The sequence below is a fragment of the Dromiciops gliroides genome, chromosome 4 (assembly GCF_019393635.1).
Source record: "Dromiciops gliroides isolate mDroGli1 chromosome 4, mDroGli1.pri, whole genome shotgun sequence".
Lineage (NCBI taxonomy): Eukaryota > Metazoa > Chordata > Mammalia > Microbiotheria > Microbiotheriidae > Dromiciops > Dromiciops gliroides.
The window spans coordinates 30,564,811-30,586,179 of record NC_057864.1 but is presented as its reverse complement, the minus strand read 5'-3'; the positions used below and the strand labels follow the sequence as shown (position 1 = coordinate 30,586,179).

Here is a 21,369-nt window from a genome sequence, read left to right as displayed (position 1 = left end):
CTAAAAGTGACTTGATGAAACGGAGGCTCCTCAGAGCTCAGGGAAGATGAAGAGTCAGCCGGCCAGCTGGCATCACCAACCAAAGGGGCAAAAGACTCCTTGCTCTAACACACCTGAGAGGCCACCTCTAGCCTGCACTCAACCTCTGAAGGGAGCTAGCTGGATCTCTTGTTCTACAAATGAGTTGCTTGTGTCAGGTATAAATTGGGCTGCGCAAACAAAGATGCCCTTCCAAGAACATCTAATTAGTGCTTTAATGAGGAAGACAGAGGTTATGGGGAACAGAGGAAAACTGATCAGCCTTCTGGGGGCTTGTTTCAGCAACCCTACACCAAGAACACCTGGCACAAAGAGAATCTGAAGACACAAGCCAGCTGATCAACCTGGTCCCCAACTATTCCCACATACTGAGAAATCAAGAGACAGGTGTCTTGCCCCTCCCTCCTCTCCCATCCCATTGAAGGCCAACGGCAGAGTCCAGAAGGCCAGGGATATCTGAGCGTTCCAGGGAGCCAAAGCTGGACTCAGGTCAAGAGATTCTCAGAGCAGGGCGAGGACAGGGGCGAGGGGGAGGGGATTGCCTATCTGCATAAAGGAAAAATTGTCTTTTGTGAACACTGGGGGCTGGTCTGTGTATTCACAACGTGATTTGGATTTTTGTGTGTGTGTGTGGAACAATGAGGGTTAAGTGGCTTGCCCAGAGTCACACAGCTAGTAAGTGTCAAGTGTCTGAGGCCATATTTGAACTCAGGTCCTCCTGAATCCAGGGCTGGTGCTCTATCCACTGTGCCACCTAGTTGCCCCGATTTGGATTTTTTTAAATGACAGGAACAATTTGTCTGCATTTCCTTGACTTTCTCTCGGTCTAAATAGGTAAGAGATTGAGGCCACCCCATCCCAAGAAAGAAAAAAAGGCAGAGTCAATCCAACCCCCAACCCCCCCCCCCCCACCAGAATGCAAGGTCTACCTTCCCAAGAGACAGAGAAGACCCCCAGCCCAGCCCAGACACAGGGAGAGCTTTCAAAAAATAAACTTTCCAGACAAAGATGCCTCTTCCCCCTACCACTGAGCTAAAGATATGAATCTCAGAAATACCATGTCCCAAGTGCTCCAACTCTCCCTGAGAACAGACATAACCTGTCCCACTCTGCCATTCCCAGACCTTTATCTTCCCCAAGCTCCCCCTATAAATTTAAGGGTCCGGGAGCAGCTAGGTGGCGCAGTGGATAGAGCACCAGCCCTGGAGTCAGGAGGACCTGAGTTCAAATCCGGCCTCAGACACTTGACACTTACTAGCTGTGTGACCCTGGGCAAGTCACTTAACCCCCATTGCCCCTCGCAATAAATAAACAAATGAATGAATGAATGAATAAATGAATGAATGAATAAATAAATAAATAAGCAAGTAAGTAAGTAAGTAAGTAAATTTAAGGGTCCTCCAAAGCGGGTCCAAAGAGATGATTGGCTGGTTCCAATCCTCTCATTCGCACTGCAGCTGGGTGGAGTCTCACCTCTCCTAAGATACGTATTGCTGTGTCTTTGGTTAATATGTAATGTGGAAGGTCCATGGATAGATAGGGCCATCTGTGGTGACTATGAGGCTTGGCAAACCACACTGTGCCCTTCACTCCCCCCGCCCCCCAAAAGGAGTTTCTCTCCTTGAGGAAACCAGTAGAGATGGTCCCCACAATAGTTCTTCCTCTCCTCCTAATCTACAGTCTCTCCCTCTCCTAGCTCATTCCCTGCTGTCTACAAAGATGCCCAGGCCTCCTTCATGGCAACAAAACCCTCACTTGACTCTGCCATTCCATTAAGCCAGAGAAATTGTCTCCCCATGTTGCCTCCAATTCTGTTCCTCTCACTCACTTTCTGCTTCATTAATCAGGTGGAACTGCTCTGACTAAATGGCCAATCCAGTGGCCTTTTCTAAATTCTAGCCCTTCTTAACATTTCTGTGGCATGTGAGGCTCCTGGCCACCCTGTCTGCCTTGAAGTTCTCTCTTCTCCGGTTTTTATGACACAGATCCCTGGGTCTCCTATCTCCTTAACCATTCCCCCTCAGTCTCCTTCCCTAGAATGCCCTTAATGTGCACGTATGGGGTGCTCAGGGATGACTAGCACCTCTGGTGCCAAGCCCTTTTCAGGGTTGTTCATCCACCTTTGGTGTCCACCTAGCACCCAACTCTCACCTGTGGCTCCAAGAAGCTGCAGCATGGGCAGTGGCCACACCCAGGTAAAACCGTCCCTGAAGATGGACTGACTACACCAGGTTGAGGGTAACCAACAGGCCTCAAACCCATTGGTGAGTCACAGGGGTGTCTACCCAAAGCATGTGAAGATTTTCCTCCAAGGAATAGGTGAATGAGAACAGTGTGTTCTAAGGGCCGTGAAGGCAACTGAAGCAGATGCTTTGGAGCACTCAGAACTTGGTCAGACACCTAAGACACCAAGGTCACCCACTTCATCCCAGGCCATCGACAGCTGCTCTGACTTTTGTCTGGCCACTGGAATTCAATGACTCTGGGCAGAGAGAGTGAGGCTGATGGCTTTGTGCAACTCTGCCTCACTTAAATCCAATTCATGAGCAAGTCAAGACATCATGTCATTGGTTCTCTTCTATATGAGGGACGAACAACAACTGTGGATATGGTGCAAGGTTATATCCTGGGCCTTCTCTCACTTAGAGACTTCATCAGTTCCCATGGGTTTAATAATCAGATGACTTCCAGATGTACACATCTAGCCTTGTTTCTCTTTTGAACTCTAGCTCCATAAGCTGGTAAACATCCCAAGAAGGGCAACCAAGATGGTAAACTCTGCCCAACTCCACATGCCCAATGCATCAAGCACAAAGAGATTCCCAGACTGAACTCTGGGGAAGACTCTAGGGACACCCAATGGCAGTGAATCAGCCCAAACCCCAGCCCTGACTCTGAAAACACAAGAAACTCTCCCAATATAAGACATCCTGTTTACCCAATGTTATTTGACCTAGTACTAAACATGTCAGTGATAGTAATAAAACAAGACGAAAAAAATGAAAGGCAGAAAGATGGCTCTATGACTTACTTACGAAACCCCAGAAAAGGTGCAGGTGAATTAAGTGACACAACTGATGGCTTTTGAAAAGTAGCAAGACATAAATCAAACCGAAAACTCAACAACTCTTAACAAAATTCAGAATAACAATAACAAAATTCAAGAGAAAAGAATAAAATGGAAGCACCGATCCAAAGAATGACCAAATGCCTACAACAGTATCTGTGAGCAAACTGCACGGGAGTCCCACCGTGTCACATAAACATACCTGGGATTCATCTGGTGCCCAGAGGGGAAATACACAGGCTCCATGATAGGTCAGAACCTAAGGAAAAAACAAAAATGAGGAAACAGGAGATGCTATTTTAAAATCAGTTTTCAGTGATATATCCGCACGTGTATTCTTCCCTCACCCATGAAGCCACTATATATAACAAAGGATGGGGTGTTTTGTTTTTCTTAAAGAAAAACATCAGTAGAATCAACCAATCAATCCCCTAAATTCGATGATATGCAGTGTTCTAGACCCACAGAACAGCCCTCTTTGCAAAGGATTGGGGGGAGGTTCCTTCTCATATGGGAGAAACTATTTAAACCCTAATTGCCATTAACTAAAGAGAATTATGAGCCGTGATGTCACACAGAATGTGTGATTATTATGGCCCATTTATGGAAGTCTCATTTTATAGCCTTACTTGATAGAACCATCTCAGAAACAGGAGCTTGCTTGCCTATAGTGCTTTAAGATTTACAAAGCCCTTTCCTCACAACAAGTCAGTGAAGTGGAGAGTTGCGTGTGCTATCCCCAATTTTACAGTGTAAATCCACAATACAAGACAGAGCCCCCACACTGTAAAAATGTTGAGAACACCAAGTTAAATACTTGAATGCTAATTAACATTCAGAGTTCCAACCCCACCCGACTCCACCCACCCAATGCAGAGAGCACAGAGATTCCCAGGCTGAACTCTGGGGCAGTCTCTAGGGGTACCCCATGGCAGTGAGCCTCTGAGTCTCTTCTTCTCCTAATAAACTGCTTTTCATACCCTCAATAGGTATCCAATGCTTGCTATTGATTGATAGTAGAAGGGCACAAAGAGCCCAAGCTGTTTCACTGACAATAGGGTGTCAAGCATATCACTTGGTATCCTCAGTTAGAATAGAGCTAAGTAAGGGGGACTGTGATGGAGGTGCTAGTAGGACTGATGGCACAAGGCAATGAGGACAGGACGGCTCCGGATGACCTACATTAGGTCCTGGTCCAGTAAGAGAAGGTGATATACAACCACCTGTCCCACTCCCACCCCAAGGAGGAAGAGTCCATGGCCAAAGTCAATATGTACTGCTACAGGAGGTCATCTCCTGCAGGAAATCGAAGATTTGGTCCCTGACACTTCTTGGGCAGGGGACACACCGTCAGACATAAGCTTTAGGGACATCAATTGGCAGCTCTGTGGAAAATGGGCTGGGAAGAGAGAGAGACCACTGCTGCAGGGGCCCTGTGAGAGTTGTGGCTGAGTGAGCGAGGAGATAGAAATATTGTTGCAGTATAATGAATATGACTTGGTAACTGACTAGATACACAGGATGAGAAAGAGCAAGGACACAAGGATGGATCTGAGCTTGAGTGTGGCTGGACTGGGAGGATGGCGCTGCCCTGGACAGCATCCTAGGGAAGCTCAGAAGAGGCATGTGTTTGGGGAAAAAGAGAATGATCTAGTTTGGACATGATGAGTCTGAGGTGGATAAAGGCAATCCAAGGGGAAATGTCCAGCAGGCAGTTGGTGATGCAGGAGAAGAGAGAGATCTAGAAATCACCAGCACAGATTATAAGTAAATTCACAGCAACTGAGATCAGGGCCTTGGTGCGGTAGGAAAGTGAAGGAGGACCACAAGACCGGAGAAGTGACACAGGGAGGAAAGTAGAACAGGCTAATCCCCAGGATAAAGAACAATCAATCACTGATCTACATGGGAAAAGGGACATTGCTCAGAGGGTGTTCCCTAACCAATTCAGGGACACACATTTCTCCATCCCTAAAGGTTTAAAAAGGCTTTCCCAACAATCCAGCGGGAGAGCTATGGAAAGTATCATCAAGCTCCCATTTTGCTACAGACCACTTATATACCTCTTCTCTCGGTGACCTCATCAGCTGTGGGAGCAAGCCCCCATTGCAGTGAAGTACCGTTTGTTTTCCTTCCAAGTCATTCTTTCCCCACTACGGTCCATCCCCACTCATCTGTTAAAGCTCAAATCTGACCATACCACACCCCCCCCAACACTCAATAAAATGCAGGGGCTCCCTCTCAGTTCCAGGATCAAATATAACATCTCTATTTGTCGTTCAAAGTCCTTCACATCTGCCCCCCCCCCTTCCATTCTTCTTACACTTTATTATTCTGAGACCCCGGGACACCAGCCTTGCTCAACCTCCCCGCTCCGCGCCTTTGCACTGGCCGTCCCCCCGTGCCTGGAGTGCACGTCCCCCTCCCCACCTCGGCCCTCCGAGATTACCGCTCGTTTGCGCCGAACAGATCCGGTTACTGGCACGCCGTCTCCGCCCCCCACTTAACCGGAGAGCCCCCCGCGGGCAGGAGCCGCGTGTTTGCCTTCCTCGGTATCCCCGGCTCTGAGCCCCGGGCCCGTACACAGAAAGTAAGCTGGCTGACTGGGTCAAAGACCCACGCGGATCCACCCTTTCCCCAGGGTCTTTCCCGCCTACCTCCGCGCTGGGCGCCTGCGGCCAGCTGATCCGCTCCGTGCCGCAGTTTTCCCCTCGGTCTGCAGGGCCCCGACTCCCGGCGCCCCCGGCCCGCCCGGCGGTTGCCTCAGTCACCTGGCGGCGGCGGGGGCCCGGCGTCTACCCGTTGGCTCGGCGGGAAGCGAAGCGGCAAAGCGCGGCCGAGCCGGGCTGGAGTTTGGATTCAGCCTGTAGCTCTACTGACATTGACAAGGCGGTGGCGGCGGAGGGAGGGGCCCGATCGGACCGACCAATCAGCGCCAGAGATCGTCCCGCTTCCAGCCAATCGAGAGCCGTGGTGGCGACCGCTCTGCCCGCGCGCCCAGCCGGAGCGCTTCTTTTCCCACTCTGGGCTGCCCCCTAGGCTGTCTCTCCAAAAGAAGTCCCGCCCCCGCGCGCGGAGGCATTTTAAACTCTCGGGCTTCTGCCAACGGTCGGGGCCGCTTGGCGCGTGCGCAGAAGCGGGTTGGGGGGGAAGCAAAGGAAGCCGGAAGTTCAAGCCAGCTTGCTGTTGCCTGGGAAACGGCGTCGCGTTCTCGGAAACAGCCTAACAATCTAAAGGGGGCGGGCACTCTTCAGCGCAGGCTCAGACTATTTCCAGGGGCGGGCAATCTTCATTCCCAGATTTCCTTACAATGGCGCAGGCACTTGATAGGATGTATCTCGGCAAAGCTAACAAAGGACTTTAAATACTTTGTCTCTTTGCCCTCCCCCTTCCCCACTCCCTTCAAAAAAATAAGTTTAGAATGTTGAGCTATGGAGGAGTGAGAAGAGCTGGTGGAAAGGGCCAGGTACATTCATTAATTCAAATCCAACTAGCATAGTTTAAACCCCTACTGCATGCAAAACGGGCAAGTAAGTGACACGGTGGAAAGAGCGCTGGGCTTCCTGAGTTCAAATTCGACCCCAGACACTTACTAGTTGTGTGTCCCTGGGCAAGTCACTTAACCCTGTTTGCCTCAGTTTCCTCATCTATAAGATGGAAAAGGAAATGGCAAACCACTCCAGGACCTGTGCCAAGAAAACCGAAGAAAGGGTCATGAAGAGTCGGACATTCATTGGAGCCTCGTTTCAAATATCTGAACCTGGGCAAACCACTTGACCTCTGTGTCATCTGTAAAATGTTTGTTCTTCCAGTCCGACTCTTTGTGACCCCATTTGGGCCTTTCCTGGCAAAGATACTGTAGTGATTTGCAGTTTCCTTCTCCAGCTCACTTTACAGATGAGGAACTGAGAGTAGATTAAGCTTTATAAAAGATAGAATGGGGTTATGTCAAGGACAGGCAGAGCCCAGGCTCAAGGAAGTCCCCAAAAAAACTTTCCTCTTTCCCCCACTTCCCCTCAGAATCAATGCCTTTCTATCCACAGACACTAAAATGTAATATAATCTGCTGTTGCCTAAATGCTTGCAGTAAACTGAATTTGGCTTCAAAAGTCCTGGGTTTAGTGAGAGATAGGCATAAAGAGCCCAACCTCTGCCTACGGTTTTGGGAATTTTTCCTAACTGGTAAAGGTCTGGGGTGATTGGGAATTCTCATCTAAAACCACTTCAAGGCCAAATCCAGCTTGCTGCTTGTTTTTATAGGGGCCAATAAAACTTTATTTAAAAAAAGTAAAAACCATTCCTTGCTCTTGGGCAGTACAAAAGTAGGCAAGTAATAGTTTGCCCACCCCAATCTAATATAAATCCCTAAAGCTAAAGACAGAATCAAGTAAATTTTAGAGCCATTATATTTCTCCCAACCTTAAAACAAACTAATTATTGTAAAAGCTTGTTACAAATTGAGGCTTGTCTGCAATAAATTTTTCCTTACCTCTATTTTGTAGTTTAAATGGTGTCCTAAAATGTTAAATCATTATAACAGAGTTACATATAATTAACTATAACCAGCAGGTGTTGCTATCCTGCAAGATTCAGAGGTTAATGGTGAAAATTTGGGGCAGCTAGGTGGCACAGTGGGAAAAGCACCAGCCCTAGATTCAGGAGGATCTGAGTTCAAATCCAGCCTCAGACACTTGACACTTACAAGCTGTGTGACCCTGGGCAAGTCACTTAACCCCAATTGCCTCACACCAAAAACACAAAACCAAATGTGATTTGAGCCAGATTAAAATGTAATCAGAAAATACCTAACAAAATAAATAAAAATACAATAAAAACGGGGGCGGCTAGGTGGTGCAGTGGATAGAGCACTGGCCCTGGAGTCAGGAGTACCTGAGTTCAAATCCGGCCTTAGACACTTGACACATACTAGCTGTGTGACCCTGGGTAAGTCACTTAACCCTCATTGCCCCACAAAAAAAAATGCAATAAAACATAGATAACATTCCATTTAAAAACCAAGTTAATACTTGGCTAATAGTTAATAGAATCCTTATGGGATTCTCCATTTCTATTTGACTGATATCACTGGTGCAGACATTCTTTCTGGAGCACACATTTAATAACGCTGTTTGATTGATCTAGTCATCCTCTGGACAACCGGATTATCAATGATCTCCCAGAAATAAATACAGTATTCCAGACCAGGACTGACGAGCAGAGTTCAATGAGAATGTCCCTTTCCTATTAGAGGAAAGTTATGTCTTTTTTCTGAATCGCTACTTTGGATTTCTAATTCTCCACATTGACTAGATAGTTGGGGTTCTACCTCATATCCATCGGACTGGCAACGACGAAAATGCAGCACAGCTTCTCCCTTCCCCCCATTCCCCCAGAGGGGAAGAAGGCATAGCCTTGGGCTGTGCTACAGATGTAGGGGAAGATGTGACTCCTAAGTGATAGAATGTTGAGCACAATGCTACAGACTTGTCGCTGGGCACCTACTTAAACTGTTTCTAGACGTTCTTTACTTTTTTTAAAATAATAAACATTTTAATTTAACGTTTTGAGTTCTTAATTCTATCCCTCTTTCCCTCCCTCCCCTGCCACCTCCCTAAGGCACTAAACAATCAGATAGATGTTACCTTTATTCTTTTTTTTTTTGGTGAGGCAATTGGGGTTAAGTGACTTGCCCAGGATCACACAGCTAGTAAGGGTTAAGTGTCTGAGGCTGGATTTGAACTCAGGTCCTCCTGACTCCAGGGCCGGTGCTCTATCCACTGCACCACCTAGCCGCCCCCGGAAGTACCTTTTGATTATTTTTCTTTTCAGTTTTCAAACATTCATTTTTTTCTCCCCTTTCCATCTCCCTCCACCTACCAGAAGGAAAAAAGGCAGGAAGGAAGGGTGGAAGGAAGGGAGAGAGGGAGAAAGAAAGGAAAACAGAATCCCAGTATCATATAAGCACAGTCAAACAAAGCATATTCCCACATTGGTCATGTCCAAAAGTACTGTTCTTATTCTTCATAATAGTTCATCATTTCTCTGTCATGAGGTGAGCAGCATTCTTCTTCTTCAGCCCTCTAAATCATGGCTGATCACTCAGTGCTTGAGTCTTTCAAAATTATTCATATTTATTGTTGATGTTTATAGGATAAATTGTTCTTCTGGTTTGCTTAATTTACTCTGCATAAGTTCATTCAAGTCTTTCCCTGTCTTTTTCCTCATTTCCTACAGCACACAATAGTATTCCATCACATTCATAGACCACAACTTGTATAGTCATTCTCCAATTGAAGAGCATCCCTTTAATTTCCAGTGGTTTTTTTTTCCACCACAAAAAGAGCTGCTATGCACACATACACACACACATAGACATAGACATATACATACATATGTGTGTATTATCTTTTCCTTTTTCTTTAATTTCTTTGGGGTATAGCCCTAAGAGTGGTAAAGCCAAATCAAAAGGCATTTACTGTTTAATAATTTTCTGTGCATGATTCCAAATTGCTTTCCAAAGTGATTGGACTCATTCACAGCTCCACCAACAGTGGATCAATATCCATGTTTTCCCACACTTTGTCCCGTCCTTCCATCCATCCATCCTTCCTTCCTTCCTTCCTTCCTTCCTTCCTTCCTTCCTTCCTTCCTTCCTTCCTTCCTTCCTTCCTTCCTTCCTTCCTTCCTTTCTTTCTCTTTCTTTTCTTTTGGCCATTTTTACCAATCTGATGGATGTGAAGTTGAACCTTAGAATTGTTTTAATTTACATTTCTCTAATTATTAGTGATTGCTTTTTTTTTTTTGCATATAGCTTTAGATTGCCTGTACTTCCTGTATTCCAAATTATTGGGTGTATTGTTAAAACATTTATCAACTGGGGAATGGTTCTTATTCTTACAAATTTGAATAGGTTCACTATCTCTAGAAATGATACCTTTATCAGAGAAACCTACTGCAAAAACTTTCCCAGTTGTTCCCTTTCTAATCTTAGCTCTATTAGATTTTTTGGTGCAAAAACTTCTAAATTTTATATAATCAAAATTATCCACTTTTATATTTCATGAGCCTTTTATTGTTTGATTATTAACTTGTTTTATTATTAACTCTTTCCCTATCCACAGATCTGGTAGGTAATTTCTTCCTTGCTTCTCTAATTTGTTTATGACGTGGCTTTTTCGATTTAGGTTATTTATCCATTTGGAAGTTATCTCGGTATAAGGTTTGAGGTGTTGATCTAAATCTAATTTTTTTTCCATACTGCATACTGCTAATCCAATTTTCCCAGCAGTTTTTATCAAATAGTTCTTTTTTCCCCCAGGGCAATGAGGGTTAAGTGACTTGCCCAGGGTCACTCAGCTAGTATGTGTCAAGTTTCTGAGGCTGGATTTGAACTTAGGTCCTTCTGAATCCAGGGCTGGTGCTTTATCCACTGGGCCACGTAGCTGCCCCCTCAAATAGTTCTTGACACAGTATCTGGGGTCTTTGTGTTTATCAAACACTAGACCACCAGGCTAATTTGCTTCTGTATATAAAATACTTAATCTGTTCCACTGATCAATCTTTTTCTTTTTGTTTTTTTTTTAAACAAGAACAAAATTGTTTGGAGAATGGCTGCCTTGTAGTATATTTTGAGATCTGATACTGCAAGGGCCCCTTCATTCCTACCATTTTTTCATTATTTCCCTTGAGATTTTTGACCTTTTGTGTCCAGAAAGAATTTTGTTATTGATTCTCCTAGTTCTATAAACTAATCCTTTGGAAGTTTAATTGGTATGGCACCGAATTAGTAAATTAGTTTAGTATTATTGTCATTTTATTACATTGATATTATATTAATATTTCTCCAATTATTGAGGGCTGTCTTTGTGCTGAACCTATTGGGCCTTTAGACCAGAGATATTGGAGAGAGTGGCAGATGGATGTAATTCTAGCTCAATCCTTCTCTTGACTGTAGGAGAGATTGTTTAGTTTAGACTGTCCTGAGACTTGTCTTCCCCTTTCCCCACTTAGTGGGCTGGCAGCATAGAAAAGGCCTTTGGTTCTACTCTCCACAAAGATGGGCAATCCTTAGATAATATCTATCTATGCCACCCTCGGGCAACATCTATTTACTGAGACAATGCACATGTAAGCCTATGTGGGGACACATCTTATATAAAAAAGGGAGAATGACAGTTGTTGTAGAGATTGCAGTAAATATATACATTAATGCACTGTTGGTGGAGAATTACTGTTGTGAGTTGTTTTCTTTGACTATAAATATTTGGTACTAGGATTTGGGATATTTTCAATTTGGGTCGAGGAGGGCAAGGTGGGTTTAGAATAGGGCTTCCTTCCCCCCCCCCCCAAACAAAGAAGAGAATAATGAAGTATGACATCTTTTAAAGTTACATGTTGAATTTATTTTGTATTTTTTAAAAAGCAGGCCCTACATAGTAAAAATTCAGAGTTTCATGTACAATCCTCTTCTTCCGTTCTATAATGTATATGGAAATGTTCATTTTATTTGGCACTTAAGTTCAGAATTTTTTTTAAGTCATCATCATAATTATAGTAGTGCAAAAAGTAATAATGATGATGATAACAACAACACATATCCTTTGACCTAGCTAACTCTCCATTTTCCATCAACAGTTCTGTTATGTTTAGACTGAATGTTATGTTCTGCTTCCTTCAGGATAAGCTGATCATCTGAAATCTCATCACCTTGCTATTTGACTGTCTCTTTTATATTCAACACTCAGTTTCCTCTCCTCTGATTGGAGGGCTGGAGTATGGAATAATAAGCTCCATCCAAAGCCTTCCTTTATTGAAGGGCTCAGAATTTTCTAACTCTCCATTTTCTTTCTTCCTTTCTTTTTTTTTCTTTTTCTTTTTTAGTGAGGCAATTGGGGTTAAGTGACTTGCCCAGGGTCACACAGCTAGTAAGTGTTAAGTGTCTGAGGCCGGATTTGAACTCAGGTACTCCTGACTCCAGGGCCGGTGCTCTATCTACTGCACCACCTAGCTGCCCCCAACTCTCCATTTTCAATCAGCCGCTCTGCTTGTTTTTGACTGGAAGCATCACGCCTCCTCTTCTCACCCGGGTCCCCTTTTTCAGTTTCTTTTTGTGTGATGTCTTCCCCCATTAGACTGCAAACTCCTTGAGGACAGGGATTTTATCGTCAGCACTTAGCACAGTGCCTGGCACATGTTGTCCTTAGGTCTTTGTGACATGGGATCTTCTTGGCAAGGATAGTGGAATGGTTTGCCATTCCTTCTCCTGTTCATTTTACAGAAGAGGAAACTAAGGCCAATAGGGTGAAGTGACCTGCCCAGTTAAGAAGTGCCTGAGGCCTTAACACTTACTAGCTGTGTGACCCGGGGCAAGTCACTTAACCCCAGTTGCCTCACGGAAAAAAAAAAAAAGTGCCTGAGGCCAGATTTAAACTCAAGAATATGTATTTTCCTGATTTCAAGCCCAGTACTGTATCCACTGCACCACCCAGCTGCCCCTGGCACATAGTAAATGTTTAATAATTGTTTATTGAGTTGAACTGAATTGACCCAGTGTTTGGGACAAAAATGCCTCAGTTTACCCAAATAATTCGAGTAGACCACCAAGTCAAGAAGAAACAGATGTTAAGGGCTAAAATTCTAGCTAAACTGTCTAAAATATCTAATGAGTGGTCGCCAATAAATTATAAGCTTTAGCAAGAGTTAGACTTTTAAGCATTTATTAAGGAGAATAAGAATTTGGTACAGAGAAAAAGACCTAGATTCCTATCTATTAAAGGGAGAGCGCATTTCTAGCTCCCTTCTCCACCAGTGTCCTCAGGAAAGAGAGTGAGACCAAGCACCCGTCTCTTCCTTCCTCCTCCCACTAGCCCGCGTCACTTCCTGACTCCTGGTCTTGCCCTCAAAGACCTTCGCTTCATGGGTGGAACTCTTCTACAGTAAGTCTCCAGCAGGTGGCGTCATTCCAATCTTTACACAGATTTATTTCATTCTCATGAGAATGGGCAACCCCATGACCCCATGCCAGGGATCCCTCATGCACAGGGTGAGCTCACAATCGAACATCCAATCCTGTCTCACCCAGGGTGGGTGTTCAGCTTGTGATCAGGGTATGAATGCATGCTCAGCTATGTTTGAGAGCTGGGGGGAAAGGGGAGGGGGAAAAGGTCAAACCATGGGAGGGGTGAAACTACCCCAAACCAATCCACCCCGGTAAGGAGGGGCAAGGGGGAAGGAGGGAGTGATGGTACCAGGATCTGGTACCGGGGGAGTTAGGACTTAGGAATGCAAAACGGGAGAGGTAGTATCTGGGTGGGGCCCGCACTAGCAAGAGACATCTTCTCCTGCCTGGTATCGACAGTATAACTAACCCATAACAAGGACTGGGGTTTAGAATGTAAGCAGAGGGGGCGGGAAGGGGTACCAGGGTACATCAGGTTCAGTAAGGCAAAATATATGATTTCTATTATAATCTATGGAATAAAACATGAACAAAATGATTTGACTATAACAGGGACTGGGGGCTGGGTACTTTCCAGACCCCATCCTCAGAATCTGAACTGACTCAAGTCCACCTATCCCATACACCCAGTAATACTACTTGGCCTATACCTCAAAGAGATCAAGGAAGAGGGAAAAGAATCCATATATACAAAAATATTTATAGCAATTATTTTTATGATGACAAAGAACTGGAAACTAAATAAGTGAATGCCCATCAACTAAGGAATGGCTAAAGAAAATATTTTAATGGGACATTATTGCACCATAAGAAATGAAAAAAGTTTCTGAAAAATCTTGGTAGACATATGAATTAATGCAGACTAAAGTGAGCAGAACCTGTTTAACAATGTATACAATAACAACATTAAGGGTTTTTTTAAAATTATAAACTTTGGCATCAAATATGTGTCTTCTAAGGATATGACAATTTATATATGGTATTGTAACGATTGGAATGACGCCACCTGCTGGAGACTTACTGTAGAAGAGTTCTGCCCTTGAGGGCAAGACCAGGAGTCTTTTCTTTGGAAAAGGAAGTGACGCGGAATAGTGGGAGGAAGAAGGAAGAGACTAGCGCTCTGTCTGGCTCTTTTTTCCTGAGGATGCTGGTGGAGAGCGGGACTAGAAATGTGCTCTCCCTTTAATAGATAGATGAATGTAGGCCTTACTCTCTCTTTACCAAATTCTTATTCTCCTTAATAAATGCTTAAAAGTCTAACTCTTGCTAAAGCTTATAATTTATTGGCGACCACTCATTAAGTAGTTTAGACAGTTTAGCTAGAATTTTAGCCCTTAACAGTATAAATAGTAGAACAGAGGAGATTGTACATAAAATAGTGAATCTATATTATGTTTTCCTTCTAAAATATAAAATTCAACATGCAAATGTCAAGGCTGTTCTGTTTGTCTGGTTCTTTCTGAACTTCTATTCTCTACTATGCATTTTAAAAAATGCTTCAACCTACATGTACAAAAATATTGATAGCAGCTCTTTTTGTGGTGGAAAAGAATTGGAAATTGAGGGGATACTCACCAACTGGGGAATTATAGCATAATAGAATACCACTGTGCTATAATAAATGAACAGACAGATTTCAGAAAAACCTGGAAAGACTTAGATGAACTGATACTGAGTGAAGTGAGCAGAACCAGGACAACATTGTACCTAGTAACAAGCTACATTATGTGATGATCAGCTGTGATGGCCTTAGCTCTTCTCTGCAATACAATGATACAAGACAATTCCAAAAGACTCATGATGGAAAATGCTCTCCACATCCAGAAAAAGAACAATGGAGTCTGAATGCAGATTGAAGCATACTATTTTCACTTTTTTTTTTCATTTTTTTTTCTTATGGCTTTTCCCTTTTGTTCTGATTCTTCTTTCACAACATGACTAATGTGAAAATATGTTTGATATGATTGTAATGTATAACCTATATCAGATTGCTTGCTGGCTTTGGGAGTGGAAGCTGGGAGGGAAAGGAGGAAGGGAGAAAAATTTGGAACTCAAAATCTTACAAGATTGAACATTAAAAACTATCTTTACATATAATTAGGAAAAATACTATTAAGTGAAAAAGGAGAAAGTTATCTATTAAAAAATGTTTCAATGATGACCTTATTTCCTTTTTTCCTTTTCTTCTTTTTTTTTTTGATTGGCTATCCCTATCCCTAACCCCTCTCTCTTTGAAAAAAAAAATGGAATCCTTTGAACAAATATTTTTGATCAAGCAAGACAAATTTCCAACATTGTTCATGCAAAATAAACCTATTTTTGGATACAGCTAGTGTGAGAATCCATTTTACTTGGCTATGCATACTTGCTAAAATATTTTTTTTTTCCATTTTGGGAGAGATCAAATGGAAAGGTGGGCTTGGGATAGGGCCTCTACCCTTGCCAAAAAAAAAAATAGAGAAGAGAAAACTTGTCAGAAGAAATATGATAAAGGCAGGTCAGCTCTGAAAGTTAAATGTTGAATTTATTACATACTTTAAAAGAAAATTGAAATCTAATTTGCAATTTAATGTATAATTGCTTCCTGTTTTACAATGTACATGGAACTCCTCATTTCATTTAATATTTATTAAATTCAGAATAAAAAATATTAAATGAAAACTTCAAAAAGATGGGGGGAAAAGCCAATTCAGGGTGCCTTCTGGATTCCAATAGGAGCAGCTAACAGGAAGGTTTGAGTTAAAGCACCCAGACTGTGCTGCCCAACTTTCTGGATTTGCGTTATGACTATGGACTGGTATCAGGGCTGCCTAGGTGAGGCAGGAGCCCAGGCATATGGCCCATGCCATTGCCCAGTGAGTGAGGGCCCATGTCATAAAAAACTAATTAAACACATAAGCTACATCATGAGATTAATGAGTCAGGCACTACCACCCACAAGACAAAGTTAGGAGACAGAGGTTACCAGCTCTTCAGGAACCATAGAGGGCATGGCATTTTGCCCAAGTTCACCCTGGTATTGGGGAGAGCCCTTGCCCCCTCAATAGAATCTGAGCAGTAATGTCCTCCAGGCATTAAAGAAGTGTAAGGCTGTGCATCTAGCCCAAGTCACCTTCATCTTAGTCACAGCCTCAGGTTTGAGGGCTTCCCAGCTTTGTGACAGCTATGAATCTGATAGAGATGCCATTTTATGTCTTTGTCTACATCACTGATAAACAGTGTTCAGTAGAAAAGGGCACGGGATCCTCTAATAAGGCAGAGAATTCCCTGTCTGGGTCTAGTAGGAAACATAGCTCTTGTGGGGTCTCAGCTCTGGTGATGCCATAGCTGATGGAGGACTCATCCACTCACCTAGGTATGTTATTTCCCCTTATCCCCCTCCCCCCACTTTGTCTATTCCTAATCACAATAATTTAATTAGGGAACAGGGTCTCTATAGTGCTTCTACTCCTGAAAGGTCCTTGTCACCAGTTCCAGGCTCAGATGTAATGACTCCAAAGTCTTGATGTCTCTTTTTCCCTCTGTCACCTGGGAAGAGTGGCTTCCACTTTAGGGAACCTTCAGTTCAGGAGCTGAGAAAGCTGTGTGACCATCAGCAAGTCCCTCAATGTCTTGGAACCTCAGCTCCCCTATATATAAAATGGGAATAACAATATTTCTGTTATCTGCTCCAGACTTTGCAGACCTTCCACTGCCATAGAAATGTGGCTCCTTATTAGTTGTGATTATTATAGGACTTGGCATCATTTTTAGAGGAGTCAGCATGAGTGTGTGTGTGTGTGTGTGTGTGTGTGTGTGTGTGAGAGAGTAACTGTGCCAGCAGGGGGAGAAGTGTGCATATCACTAAGGTATGAAAACTCCTGGATGGAGGGTGTGGCCATTACTCTCCTCCCCCACAAATTTAGGAATGAAGCCTAGTCTAGTTCGGACTCCTGAATAAGGTCCTATCTATAGTAGGGGACATTATGGCTAAAGGCTGATGCGTCCAAGCAGACAAGAAAAATATGAAGTCCAGGCCATACACCCATGGCTTGGATAGCCCAGCCCGGTGCTTGTTCTGAAGGGAGTGGGTGGGCCTGTGATACAAACACAAGGAACCGTAGCTAGGCAAGGTCCATTTTGGTGGCCTTTAGACACACAGGACAATATTCACATGATGCAGCAGATTCAGCACCAGAGGACCTGTATGTGACTAAGTCCCTTCTCTGTACCTGTGGCTTGAGTGACCTTGAACAAATCATTTCTCTTCTCTGGACCTCAGTTTCCTCATTTAGACTGGGCACAGGGGGAGATTTTTTTTTTTTAATTAGACTTCTTGGTCTCAGGGATCTTTCATTCTATTGGGGGATATTGGATAGGAATATCAATCAATAGCCACAATAGAAAAGGGAGCACAGTGGGTATATGAGGACAGTACTGGGCTACTGAGGCAGCTCTGTCCCCTTCCGACACCCCTGTGAGAAAATTTTCCCTATCAGAGTACGCCCAAGTACAAACAAGGTGTGTTCAGGTTTCAGGGAGGAAAAGATCTGAACAGCTTGTGGATTCATGCCATGTCAGCTGGCACCAGGTCCCCTACTTGGAAACAGTCCAAGGGCCCTTGGCCTTCATTGCAGGGCTATCTCCATGACTGATTTCTGAACCTGCCCTGAGAGCTAAGTCTGGATCGCTCCCCAGGCTCAGCATAGGACTGACGACACTCTGCAAGGTGCTGCCTCTGTAAGTGGCTGCCAAGTCCAGCATCTTCTTCCTTTTGTCTGTTCTCTCCCCACCCGCACATGCCCTCTAGACCACCAGGGTGTGTTTCCAGGGCAGACTCACAAGAGGAAAGAGGACATATAGATTAAAAACTGGGGTATGGGGGAAAGGTGCTTAAAAGGGTGAAGAAAAGAAATTGACCTAGTGCTGAAGGAAGGGCAGTGGTCTTTAAACTTCCTAAGGAGTTCTGTACTATGGACTACCGATACTCATGAGATTTTCTCCCATAGCTGGAAGGCTTGGAGGGTTACAAAATCCTTTTCTTACAACCCTCAGAGGTACCTAGTGTAAGAATTGCTGTAGTCATTTTCCAGATGGAGAAACTTTTCTGAAAATTTAAGGGACTTACCCATAGCAGTGTGATGTGTTAAATAGCTCATGTCTCAGTCTCAACTTCCTCATATATAAAATGGGCCTCATGTATTTCTATCACTTACCCAGACTTTGCAAACCTTCTCTTGCCATAGGAATATGACTTCTTATTAGTTATGATTATTATAGGACGGCATCACTTTTAGAAGAATCAACATGAAAGAATGTGTGTGTATGTGAAATCTGTTAAGTTGAAACAAATTGCCCATCTCACACAGCTAGAAAGTGTTAAGAGTTGGGACTGAAACACAAGTCTCCTAGATGCAGGTCCAAGTGTCTTTTCAGCTATGTTGCTTCTCCGGTTTTATTTACCTACCGTTCCTCCCCCCCTCTAGGCCTCCCTGACTTATCACAATATACTTTAGTTTTCCCTCATGGCTCCCTAATGAGAACCGGGCTTCCAAACATTTCTTAACTATGTGGACTGACCTCACTGACCTGCTCAGAAGATTCTTGGTTACTTCCAAGACAATCTGAAGACCTTCTGAGTTAGCTGGCTGTCTCCCCTCTTTCCAAATGTCACTCCACTGGGGCAGCCAGGTGGTACAGTGGATAAAGCACTGGCCCTGGATTCAGGAGTACTCGAGTTCAAATCCAGCCTCAGACACTTGACAAGTACTAGCTATGTGACCTTGGGCAAGTCATTTAACCCTCATTGCCCTACAAAACCAAAACCAAATGTCATTCCACTGCTGGCTGGAGTCTTGTTTTCTCTGCTGGGCTGGGTCCAGAAGGTTGTTCCTTGTTCCTTGGGACACTGATGCTAGGCTGACTTTAAAACCTATCATGGGGTGCAGTGGATAGAGCACTAGCCCTGGAGTCAGGAGGACCTGAGTTCAAATCTGGCCTCAGACACTTAACACTTACTAGCTGTGTGACCCTGGGCAAGTCACTTAACCCCAATTGCCTCACTAAAAAAACCAAAAAAAACCCCAAAAAACAAAACCTATCATGAACCCAACTCTTAGCGTCTAGGACATAAGGTGGCTTGCTCTTTTGAGCTTTTAAAATTCCTTAGTTTCAAACTCACTTAAATGAAAGAGCAAATGCCAAGGCAAAGAATTGAGGCCTATATTCACAGGGCACACATCAGCCTCAGAAGAAGAGAGCCAAAGTCTCTCACCAGATATTGAGAACAAGGGAGGAATCAACTTAAATTGGGATCAAGGGATCCTAGATCTACCTCCATCCCTTCATTTTACAACCAAGGAAACCAAGGCCCGGGGAGCTTAAGTGACTTAGGATCTGATGGGATCAGAACTAGCAATGGAAAGGACCTCAGAGGCAATCTCAAATCTCTCCCTGATCCCTGAGGCCCAGGGAGGTTAAGCAGGTTGCCCAGGTGGTGTCAAATCTATGTCCTCTGTCTCCACCACAAGTGGTCTTTCCACTATTTACATTCTCACTACCATTATCTTTAATTATAGTCAGCAATAATAACATCCCTTTCAAAACCTCCAGGAACTGGAATGTTCCTGGTTCCTCGGTGGACACTCTGCTCATCAACACAGAGCACTACACCTCTGGGCCTTTGGAGTGGCTATGATAGCAAGAATTCAGCACCTGGTGGCGGGTCCTGGTGATCCAATCTGACAAGGAGCTGGGATACTAAGACAAAAGCTGAAGTGCATGTCCCAGGCGCTGCGCTAAGTGCAGAGAACTGTAAGTGCAAGCAGAAAGACAAGCCCTTGGGGGCAGCTAGGTGGCGCAGTGAATACAGCACTGGCCCTGGAGTCAGGAGGACCTGAGTTCAAATCCGACCTCAGACACTTTACACTTACTAGCTGTGTGACCCTGGGCAAGTCACTTAACCCTCATTGCCGTGGGGGGGGGGGGGTGGAGATTCTGGAAGGAACTAATTAACTGGAGGAAGGGGCCAGAGGGGAACTGTATACTTCCCGTATGGAAAGTCCAAGGGGGTAGAATGAACTTCCAGGGAAAAGAAGTAGCTGTAGCCTTGTAGAGAAAGTCCAGAGAGTCAGGAGTGGGGCCCACAGAGGAATATTCTTCTGTTCACCTTGGTGGGCTGATGATGGAAAGATGGACCCAGATTTTCCTGGGGCCCAGCACCAAAGCCTTCCCCAGCTGGCTAGAACCTGAAGTAAGCTGTCCCTTCAGGTGTAACCTAGGGTTACCTCCACAACACAGTCAGGACCTGATGGAAGACATTTCTTTATATGCTTCAAAACTGTCCATCTAAACGGCAACAGGATGATGATAATAGCAGCTGGTGGCAGTGCTCTACACATTCCCTTGCTTGTTCCTCACAAAAGTCTGGGAGGCAACGTATGCCAGTATGATCAGCTCCATTTTACAGATGAGAAAACCAAGGCTTTCCTTATCAACTCCCATAACATCATATGGCTAAAATGGGCCTGGGACCCAATTCTTCTGACTCCAAATGCAGCACTCTTTACATCGTCCCAATGGGCACTTAGGTGTTCTTCAGTTTATCTCGCTTACATGATTTTGCTATAAACAGTTGCCAGGTTGTTGTTGTTTTCAACGACAACTCAGCTACAATGGAAAAGCACTGAAACCAGAAAGAGGAAACCATCAAATAAAGGAAGCTGAGGGCTTGCAAAAGTTGGATAAATCAAAGCTATTTCATGGGGTTTGACTAAAATGATTCATAGAATTGGTTTTTTAACCTTTGGTAGGGAGATTCCTGGATGAGTCCCCTGTGATTACCTGGCTCCCTGAGAGGTGTTTTGAGACTTCTGGAGAGATGTATAATATACCTAACAGGGGACCACCAAAAAACCACCCTTTAATGTGTAACAAAAACTCAACAGCCAAAGTCAGACTCGATGAGAATGTGAAATATTATATTCTAAGCTGGTTGGCATGGTTGGTGACAGTGCTGCTCATATTACTGAGATCATAGATCTACCACAGCCAATATACTAGCTGCCTAGGAGTCATCTCTAAGCAGGAAATGCAGGGGGTGGATTCCTTTCCCCTCACTACCATAGAGAGAGGTGTAGAGTAAGTGCTTAATGAGTTGAGAAAGGAGAAAAGTTATTATACAGTTTGTTCAGACTCCAACAGACCTTCTCCCCATCTGACTCTGCTCTGTAGAGTACTTGTTCATAAAAGAACTTACAAACCAACTTAAATATCCTCACAAAGGTTAAGAGATGCTTCCCTGAAGTTGAGAATGGATAGAGATACA

At 44.1% G+C, this 21,369-nt stretch overlaps 1 protein-coding gene across 2 annotated transcripts in view; it reads right to left on the bottom strand.

Annotated features, from left to right (window-relative positions):
* STIL (STIL centriolar assembly protein) overlaps positions 1-5,969 on the bottom strand; it is a 43,106-nt gene extending 37,137 nt beyond the window's left edge. For both annotated transcript variants that reach the window (XM_043964792.1, XM_043964793.1), the window contains exons 1-2: positions 5,764-5,969; positions 3,309-3,365 (exon numbers count right to left, since the gene is read on the bottom strand). In XM_043964792.1, coding sequence (XP_043820727.1) covers positions 3,309-3,352 — 44 coding nt within the window. In that variant the 5' untranslated portion in view covers positions 3,353-3,365; positions 5,764-5,969. The remainder of the gene's footprint in view (positions 1-3,308; positions 3,366-5,763) is intronic.
* Between the last annotated feature and the right edge of the window lie 15,400 nt (positions 5,970-21,369).